Source organism: Equus przewalskii, chromosome 6 (genome assembly GCF_037783145.1).
Source record: "Equus przewalskii isolate Varuska chromosome 6, EquPr2, whole genome shotgun sequence".
NCBI classification, from domain to species: domain Eukaryota; kingdom Metazoa; phylum Chordata; class Mammalia; order Perissodactyla; family Equidae; genus Equus; species Equus przewalskii.
In genome coordinates, this window is record NC_091836.1 from 31,956,876 (window position 1) to 31,967,302 (window position 10,427).

A 10,427-nucleotide genomic window follows, 5' to 3' on the forward strand; every position below is an offset into this window, starting at 1 on the left:
ATGTAGTCATTCGGGTTAACAATCAATAGGATGCTGTGTAATAACGACTTTAGTATGTATATTTATAACAGTAGCTAAAAGCTAACATTAAATTTTTGACAGCTAGGCTTTATAAGCTGTTTTTAATCATAGTGTTTACCTGACACTTTGGAAAGAGCCACAGTTGACACATATTTCTTATCTGAAATGATTATGTTATCCTAAAATAGTGCTCTAGCATCCTTTTCTGGGTTTTATTGAGGTATTTCTTTGATTTTTGGAGATACAAGCTCTAGGCTAGCAGAATGAAGCTTTATTGTTATCTAGCCACTTAAATCCCAGGACTTATTCCTACCAAAATGCACTTAAACAGAACATGCCCTGGGTACCTCTCTCCTTCAGCCTTGGAACCAGGATCCCTTGCCTCAGCTCATAATCTTCATTAAGGTGGATTCAGACAGAACTGAGAAAATATTTGTGCTCCTCGTCTCTAATGCAGGAAGTCTGGAGTAATAGATGACCCTGGATTAAATTTTGCCACAGCTCTCAAAACTTCATTCCTTGTCAATTAAACAAAGTATCTTGATGGTAGTTTGCATTCTTTTTGTCTTAGAATATTTTCCAACATTTTCCCTAATTGACAGGTAGGATCTATGTAATACTGAGTATTTGGCACAGGATGTGAGAAAAGAATCCTGGAACCAAGATGTCTAGTGAAATCCATCTTTCAAAACGTATAGATGAATTTTACAAGATGGCAAAAGCTCCCAGGGCAAGATGAACATATCTCCAAATGCAAACAAAACTTGAAGAGTCAAGTTGATACATCCTATTTCCTTTGATAGCATTCCCTCTTCCTCCTCATCTCACTCCATGACAACGTTGGCAGAGCTGAGGTTGAGAGACAGCTAATAAATTTTACATTAGGAAGAGAGATTTCTTGTAACCTATAGAAGGAAGTGTTGGTAAAACCAACAACAAAAAAACACAAGAAACACCTTATGACAACACTGTGGCTTTGCAAAGTTCAATTCCATGTAGGTCTCTGACTGGTTAAGGAAAATGAAATCTCTAAAGGTACTGAAAGCCCAGATTTTTATTCTCTTATTTTATGTTAAGCCAATACACAGAAGGACCATCAACACTAAAAGAAGAGTTCTTGATACTGATAAGATTGTGTTCATGGTGCATTTATTCAGTCAGGTCTTCTCTGACCCCTCCACTCTTCTGAATTCTTCTAAGGCCACACTGCTCATGTGGTACCCAGCATAAGTGAAACAGGGGAAATATGTATGCGTTGCAGCCAAAGAAGTTAGCATGAAGTCCTGCCTCTACCACCTGCTTCCTGTTTGATCATAGAAGAATTCCTTAAGCTTCTTCAGTCATCCTTTCCTTATTTATGAGAACAGTAATACCTATCTTTAAGGAATGCTGCAAGAGGAGATGCACATATAAATTTCCTAATACACAATTAGTGTTCAAAATCATCCATGTTATTATCGGTATGCTTCCTGATATAATTGTTTCTGTCCCTGTAAGTCACTTGCAGGCACAAAGATAGATTGATATATTCTCAGAATGTAAGGAAATGCTAGGTACTCAATACTATGTTACTGGTTGATTAAATGAGGATTTGGCTATGGACCCAGTTACAAAGGTCTAGTTCATTTTCCCCACAGGTGACTGGAGATGAGCCCTGAAAACTGGACTCAGGTAACAGAGTTTGTCCTTCTGGGATTCCCCAGTAGCCACATCCTGCAGTTCTTGCTGTTCCTGGGGTTGATGGTGACCTACATTGTAACAGCCACAGACAACCTGCTAATTATTGGGCTTAGCTGGATGGACTGACGCCTGCACACACAGATGTACTTCTTTCTGTGGAACCTGTCCTTCCTGGAGCTGTTGCTCGTGTCTGTTGTGGTTCCCAAGATGCTTGTAATCACCCTCACAGGGGATCACTCCATCTCATTTGCCAGCTGCATCATCCGGTCCTACCTCTACTTCCTCCTGGGCACCACCGATTTCTTTCTCTTAGCTGTCATGGCTCTAGATCGTTACCTGGCAATCTGCCAACCACTACGCTATGAGACACTGATGAATGGTCAAATCTGATCCCAGCTAGTGCTGGCCTCCTGGCTAGCTGGATTCCTTTGGATCCTTCGCCCCACCATCCTCATGGCCAGCCTACCTTTCTGTGGCCCCAATGGTATTGACCACTTCTTTTGTGACAGTTGGCCCTTGCTGAGACTCTCTTGTGGGGACACTTGCCTCCTGGAGCTGGTGGCTTTTGTGCTCTCCACGTCAGTGTTACTGGGCTCACTGGCACTAACTTCAGTCTCTTATGCATGCATTCTTGCCACTGTTCTCAGGGCCCCCACCGCTGCTGAGCGAAAGAAAGCATTCTCCACTTGTGCCTCACATCTTACAGTGGTGATCATCACCTATGGCAGCTCCACTTTTCTCTGTATCCGTCTATCAGAGGCTCAGTCCATGCTGCTCAAAAAAGGTGCCTCAGTCTGAGCTGTATCATCACACCCCTACTGAACCCGTTCATCTTCAGTCTCTGCAATGATAAGGTGAAGCAAGCCCTGAGTGATGCCCTGAGGTGGCACAGACACATGGCTGCAAGAGACTATAAGGGTCACAAGTAAAAGAAAATAGTCTTATTATATTGGGAAATTAACAATTTATTCAATTTTTTAGATGTATTTGAAGAACAAATCACTCAAACAGTACCCTGCACTTTTCTCAGATAAGAGAATAGTTTTCATAAATATACAACATGAAATATGGGAGTTAGCCTTCATTTTCCTCCCTCCAATCTTCCTTATGCTTCTACCTCCCCAAGGAGAATGTGGCACCAACTGGTCGAATTCAGAATGCTGGTTAGGACACATTTCCTTTGGGATGGGTGAGCATGGGCCTCTGTGCAGGACAGCTGCTCCTCTTATTCGTCATGTGTTCTCTTAAGTACGCTTACTACTGCTTCAACATCCTGTATCACGAAGCCAATCAGGGAATGTTAAAATCTGGAGATTCAGATATGGAGATAATAGAGGAGTAAGAGGCCTTCTGAGGGCTTCCATCTAGACTGAATATGACAAACAAGATTACCTAGAAGCTCTGTATTGGGAAATCAAATTCTGGGTGCAATAATAAATGGTTTCTTGATCCTTATTGGCTACTGTTCTTTATGTAGCCACCCCTGATGCAGGAAGGGTTAATAATCACTGGAAAAGTCTTGCCAACAAACTGTGACCCAGAGGTAAGAAGGCTGGTCAGCCAATGACAGGTAAGACCTCCAGGGGGAGGCAACCTAAGACAGGCATGGTCACCTGGGGGCACAGACGGAGACATGATATCAAGATCCAGAGCAGGAGGGGCTGTTGCCTAGGAGACCTTGCCTTCTCCAAGATAAAATATACGAGCACAGCAATAACACGATAATATCAAAACAGAGGCCGAGGGAGGGCTCCTTGAGAAATCACTAAGAATTCTTGGCATTTGCTAATTACTTCATCCAGAATGCCTGTGTATGTTTAACAGATGTAAGCTATGTATATATTGAAATGCTGGTTATAATAAAGTCAGAGTGGCCATCAGCCCTCTCCGCATCTATCCTGATGTGTACATTGGATTGTGACACCGACACTTTATGTGACTAGCAGCTCCGGCAGGAGTCTCATAAAGGAGGAGTGCTGACACCAACAAAATATTTAAATATCCCAAATTCCCAAGTCAAATTCTACCTAATAGATCCTAATAAGGGAACAATTATTCCTTTAAGAAATATCATTAAATATTTAATATCTTTAGGCACCAGGCTAGGCAGAGATGGGGTTAGAGTGAACCAAGGAAGATTTTTCGTGCATAAATTTTAAAGAGACGCATGCCCATACTTGTTCACGGAAGTGCAGGGTCAGACTGTGCACAAATGTGAGAGTAAATGCCTCCTCAATGCAGTACCTGAGGCGCCTCTGCTGCTCTTAAACCTAAGCTGTGGAGCTACGCCTTGGGTCTACAGTAGTAAACAAGGTGGAAATCACTCTCACTTTTATGGAATTTATAGTGTACTTGTGATAGCTGGCAAAAAAACCCTAAATGCATGTCAGTAGGTAGTTGTAATTTGTGATAAATGCTTTTGAGAAAAGAGTAGAGTTTTGTTAGAGGGACTAATAAAGGAAGATAATTTGAATTTAAGATCAGGAAACATACCTCTGATGCGACCTTTAAACTGAGACCTGAGATTGAGCAGGAGCTAGCCAGGCAAAAAAGTAGGGTAGGAGCATTCTAGAGAGAAAAGAAGTAGTATTTGCGAAGACTCCCAGTAAGAAAAGAGGGACTCAGAGAAACAAATGGAAATGAGGAGTGGAACTGGAGAGGTGGCTGCAATCAGTTCAGGCAGGTTTATGTGGATCTTTCTTCCTTTTTAAAGGCAATGTAAAGCCTTTGAAAAGTTTTAAGCAAGAGAGTGATCAAATCACGTTTTAAAAGATCAATCAGTTGTTGTGGGGACAGTTGATTAGAAGGAGGCAAAAGCAGATTTTAGAGAATCATCTAGGCAGCTATTGCATAGTCTAGATGACAGATGTGCTAGTTATGACTTTAGAATTGCAGTGGTGGTTGAGAAAAAAGGACAATACAAATATGATTTGGGAGTAGAGTTGATGAGATAAATACTCTTCTTGCCCATAGATCTTACAGTCTACCAGTAAGAATTAGGTTAAAGCACTACAATTTGGGAAGCAAGCATTCTATGGGACACAGAGAAGGGTTCTTAATACACAAGGAAGGGGACAGTGGAAGCTTCCAAGAAGAAGTGATATTTCACCTAAGATCACAGGAGTAAGCCAGGTTTAGAAGGGTGCTGAGTGTTTTCTATAGTACTTCTGCAGGTACGAAGCTCAGAGGTGCCCTGAGTGTAACCATGAAACTGAAAGTAACACAATATGATAGATTGTGGGGCAAAGAGAAGGAAGACATGAGACTGGAAAGATGAGCAGGAGCCAGTCAGTGCAGCTCTGTTCTTAACACTTTAAGACATACTGCTTAGTAAATACAGTATGGAACTAGAATCAAAACAAATTCTTGTTGTTCCAACTTGCTTTCCCTGTGCACTTGAACAAATGACTTTCTCATTTTTACTTAACTTCCTCATGTGAAAAATAAATAGACTGAATTAGGTGGTTTTTAATATTTTGAGGGATCAATATTTAGGGTGAAAAACTTGGTTAAGGAATGGATGAAGAAAGTACAAGAGACTAGGCTAGAATGGGAGCATCACTCAGCCCTGAGCAAAAAGAGAAACCAGACCTTGAGCAAATCACTGACAGACTTTATCATCGGGGTCAGAAGAACACTCAGAAAGAGAATTACTCCCACATCCAGTCCTGAGTGCAGAAAGCAGCCCAGGTCAGCCACACTGCAACAGAGACCACCAAGCACCCAGAAGACACTGTGTGGATCTGAGGCCTCTGTCTTCCTTCATCACCATGGGGTCGAGTAAACTGCACTCCTACTCTATACATTTTGACACCACTTTAAAATAGGACAAAATTGGAAAGAAGAAGGCAGAATCCTAAGGAACTGAGTTATTTTCTGAATGACCATTTACTTAAAGAAATTATGTCATTTTAAGCATAGAAGTAAGTGGTATTAGACTTGCTTAAATTTTAGCTCTTTTTCCCTACTATTTAGCAAGATGGTATTTGTGCAGCATTTCATACCAGTTATTGAAAAATAAAGAAGCTACATTTTATTTGCACATATGACTTTTATAATTAAACATGTGACCCTGCTACAAATTCAGGGTATAGTGGAGAGAGTTAGACTCTTGTTCCTAAATTAAACTGCACAGAAAGAGAACTCTGACTTGAATCTTCTGATTCCAAAATTCTCTTCCCACTAAAGTATATTCTCTTTCAATAGCTCAAGTATTTGCTCTATGCTGTCATATCTTCTCCTTCAATATTCCAACTCCCTTTTCTCTAGTCCTATGCCCGTCTTCTTTGGAATTTGACCCATGCCCTAGGTCCTGTATACTAGACATTCCCTCTCAGCTGGATTTTATTGTTGAAAGGAACTTTTCTTATACTAATTTACTAAAATATAAATGATGGGTGATAACTAATTGAAGATATATTTGTAAAATGCCATCCTCTTCCTGTTACACATCCCTGGAGAGTATCACTGATTGATTAAATCTGATTGATTAAATAGCATTCAACAAGTTAAAAAAAAAAAACTTGCTTTGTTTTATTTTAAAATTAACTCCTAGGTGCAGAAGTGAGGATAAATGTGTACTGATTTCTTCAGTACATTTCAGATAAAAATCCTGTGATGCAGGTAAGAAGACAACTGATTAATTTGGTGATAGAAGATGCAGAAATCTGGATCAAGGAGTTAAGGTGTTGTGGTGGAATAGAGAGAGTATGGGAGAGAGGGCCATGACCATTTCTCCATACCCTCTTAAACTGAAGTAGAGCTGCTAAGGGTACTTATGTATTATCCGATACCACTCTTGATTTAGGGACTAGAGGATAATCCACCTTCCTACATTATAACCCAATTTTGCATTCTTCATTGGGTTCAGTTGTCCACAAATGGTCTTTTATTCCATGTCCCCATATTCCAGTATCTAATCTGTATGACTCTCTCAACCATACTAGGCTAAGATCAATTTAAAGTATCATATCTACCCATGATGCCAATTTAACTGGCACAAACTCACAAAGAGATATTGACCCTTAGTAGCTACAAGGAGTTTTAGATATCATCAAGAACTTGGGCTCCACAGTTAAATAGACCTGGGTTCCAGAAACAACCTCTGGGACTTAAATAAATTTTTTAATGTCTCTAACCTGCAATTGAGTTGTCTTTAAAATGAAGATGATACTTCATAAGAATACGGAAAGAACTAAAAAAATTAATAAATGTAAATCATTTGGTACAATGCCTGACACATAGTAACCTCTTAATAAATATTATTTAGATGATGATGATGATGATGATAACCTTAAGAAACTGTGAGGAAGAAAGTAATTTGCCCAAGATAATACTCTTTCCCTTCATTGACATTAAATTCAATCAGCCTCTTGAAATAAGGACTCAACGCCCCACATTTATTTTTACCTCCAGGTCTCTCCTGTCTCTAGGAACTTTAAATTGTTTTTGAGCTCTACAATGTATTTTGTGTTTAAGAAGCAATATCATAAAAGAAACACGAAATGTAGCACCTGCATGCATATTGCAGTTGGAACTTTCTCAGCAGGACCAATAACGTGCTCATCTGGGAAAGTACCATCTGAGCTAAACATTGTTTCTGCATAGCACTTGAAGCTTTTTCTCTAAGAGACGCTTGGGTGAAGTTCTAGGAACTCATTCCATTTTCTGGCTTGGTTAAAAGTTCAAGTACCAGAACTTGACTAAAACTAAGAACAATAGTGAAACAGTAGACAAATAGATTTAGCTATATTGTGGGTCTTCTCAGGAAGGTTGGTTCACTGAAGCATCTCTCAGATTCTCAGGTTCCTGTCTCTGCTAATCTGGGGGTCAGTGCTTCAGGGGATCAAGAAGGTCCTTTTGCCTCCTCCACAGCTTCTTCATAGCCATGATTACTTCTTTGTTTCTCAGGGTATAGATAGCAGGATTCAGCATAGGAGTAACCATTGTGTACAGCACAGAGACCAGCGTATCCATGGGGAATGTCTGAAATGGCCTTGCATAGATATAGACACAAGGCACAAAGATTAAGGTTACCACAGCAATATGAGAGGCACAAGTGGATAAAGCCTTGCTACGGTCCTCCTGAGAGTGGCTTCTGAGCATGACTAGCAGTGCTGTGTAGGATCCTAGGAGCACCAGAAAACACATCAGAGTCACCAGACCATTGTTAGACACCATCAGAAGCTCTAAGACAAAAGTATCTGTGCAAGCCAATTTGATCAGCTGGGGCACATCACAGTAAAAATTGTCCAGCTTGTTAGGCCCACAGAATGGCAGCTGGATAGTCAGTCCAACCTGTACAATGGAGTGGGTGAAGCCCCCCACCCAGGAGGCTGCCAGGAGGAGCCCACAAACTGTCCGCTTCATAATTAGCGTGTAGCGCAGGGGCTGGGAAATGGCAACATAACGATCGTATGCCATGACAGTTAGCAGAAAGATCTTGATGCCGCCAATGAAGTGGAAGAAGAAGAGCTGAGTCAGGCAGCCACCAAAGGAAATGATGGGGTTGCCTGAGAGCAAGTCAACCAGCATCCTAGGTGCTGTGATGGAAGAGTAGCAAAAGTCCAAGAAGGAAAGATTGCCTAAGAGAAAGTACATGGTTGTGTGCAGGCGTGGATCAGAGGTCACTATGGCCACAATAAGGAGATTTCCGGTTACAGTCATAAGATACACAACAGAGAAGACAATGAAGAAGAGGAACCGAAGTTCCCATACCTGAGAGAGCCCCAGGAGGACAAAACCTGTCACCTGAGAATGATTTGCTGGATTCATCTGCTTGGTATGACCTGGCAAGAGAACCTGCTAGGGAAAATGGACATATTCATCATAAGATCAACAAGCTTCTCTGAAATAATTTCCCCTGCTTCTCTGGGGAATTCTCCCCTATCTCATTTACTATAAGAAGAATGTTTTAAGTGGTTCTATAGGACACCAAGCATTTGATCATCATATATTGATGTAATCAAACACCAGGAGCATAAAACTCAGGATAGCACTGACACTATTTACAGTTTATGAAAATCAAAAATAATCACTTGCAAAAACTGAAAAGTGGTATGTAGAGAAAATATTGCTAATTCAATTCTCTCAGTAACTAGTTGCATAAGCAGGAACAATCTTCTGAAATTCTCTAATCCTCACTTCCCTCACCTATGATACAGATTAGCCAAAATGTCTGCAAAATTTACTGTGTTTAATATTTTCTAATTTATGTGTCTTTTATTTAGAAAACCTGGTAGAATCCCACATACCAGATATTTAGAGAGGGTTTCCATGGGGTGACAGAAGTCTCATTTATAGCCCCAAACAACAAAAAGGGCAAGTTTCCCCTCACTTCCTGGAAAACATTCACCTGCCTCAGAGAGCTAGCTCTACTTTGCATATAAATTTTCAGCCCTAGGAAGATGCTAAAGTCATGGGCAAGAGAACTAAATAGAAAACACTGTTCCTGCACTTTAGAAGGGTAGTAAAGAACTACTGTTTCTGTAAAGTTAGTTAAGAAAATATGTGGAATAAAAATTTCCTATCTGTGGCTCTAGGAAACCCAGAGGAACTACAGTCCCCAGGGAAATATGAGGAAGGGCAACTAGAATATCAAACCACCCTGAAAATTTTGAGCATCAATCTTCATTTCAGGGACATTATCCAAAGAATAATTTCTTCTTCATATGAAAAGCAGAAAGAGGAGGCCATAAGTACTAATTGAAGTTTAAAAGTCACTATCTAGGGGCCAGCCCAGTGGCATAGTGGTTGTTCATGCACTTCACTTCAGCAGCCTGGGGTTCACAGGCTCAGATTCCAGACGTAGACCAACATACCTCTTGTCAAGCCATGCCATGTGGCATCCCATATACAAAATAGAGGAAGATTGACAACAGATGTTAGCCCAGGGCCAATCCTCCTCACCAAAAAAAAATAAATAAATAATAGCTACCTAAATGGAAAGTTGCTTCAACATTTGAAAACATTAAAACAAAAGGGATGTTTTTATGTATTTAATTTTAAAGACAATTAGAAAGCTGGCTATTTATAAGAATCCTGGAATGAATCTCTTCATATCCTTTAATAGAAATGTAAAGTATCATCCCAAATTTACCTTAATTTTAAGTATGACTTTTCAATTATTTTTTCCTTCCTTTGTTCCTTCTTCATTCGATAAGCATTTAAGAAGCATCTTCCATTTATTAGGCACTATGCTAAACACTAAGGATTTTAACAGAATAATACAAAAATGATTTAATGCAACTCCAAATGTGTCATGCTCTGCAGAGGACCTGCACCTTCTGACACCTGCCGACCTCTCCAGTTTCATTATTTCATAAACAGGCCTCTCACACATTCACTATGATCTGCACACCAAACCACTTGAAGTTTCTTGAACTTGCCATGCTTGACACATGCTTCCTTGATTTTCTTTCACATCTATGTATTTATTTTGTTTTAATTTTAATGAAATATTTCAAAGACACAAAGTTGTATATCAGTTTTAGCTTCAACAAAGGAAGAGCTTGGAATTCGATACACCTATCCTTAAAACAAGAATAAGCTAAACAAACTGAAAGTCAATGACTTCTTGGATCCATCAGAGAACTGAGTTCACAGGGAGGAACACCACCTCAAAACCTGGAGAGACAAGTGAAGCAGAGAGAATCATAGTGGAGATCTGCTTACCGGGAACAGAAGCCTCTGGAATCATAAACTGGGAGAACTTAAATGGCAATTTT

General features: G+C 40.1%; 1 protein-coding gene and 1 pseudogene across 1 annotated transcript; one reads left to right on the forward strand and one right to left on the reverse strand.

The window, feature by feature from the left end:
- Nucleotides 1–1,668: 1,668 nt before the first annotated feature.
- Nucleotides 1,669–2,640, forward strand: LOC139084290 (olfactory receptor 6T1-like; annotated as a pseudogene).
- A 4,890-nt stretch (nt 2,641–7,530) lies between these two features.
- On the reverse strand, nt 7,531–8,475 carry LOC103550122 (olfactory receptor 4D5). Its single transcript, XM_008518855.2, has one exon. The coding sequence runs from the start codon at nt 8,473–8,475 to the stop codon at nt 7,531–7,533; it is 945 nt and encodes a 314-aa protein (XP_008517077.2).
- Nucleotides 8,476–10,427: the final 1,952 nt, after the last annotated feature.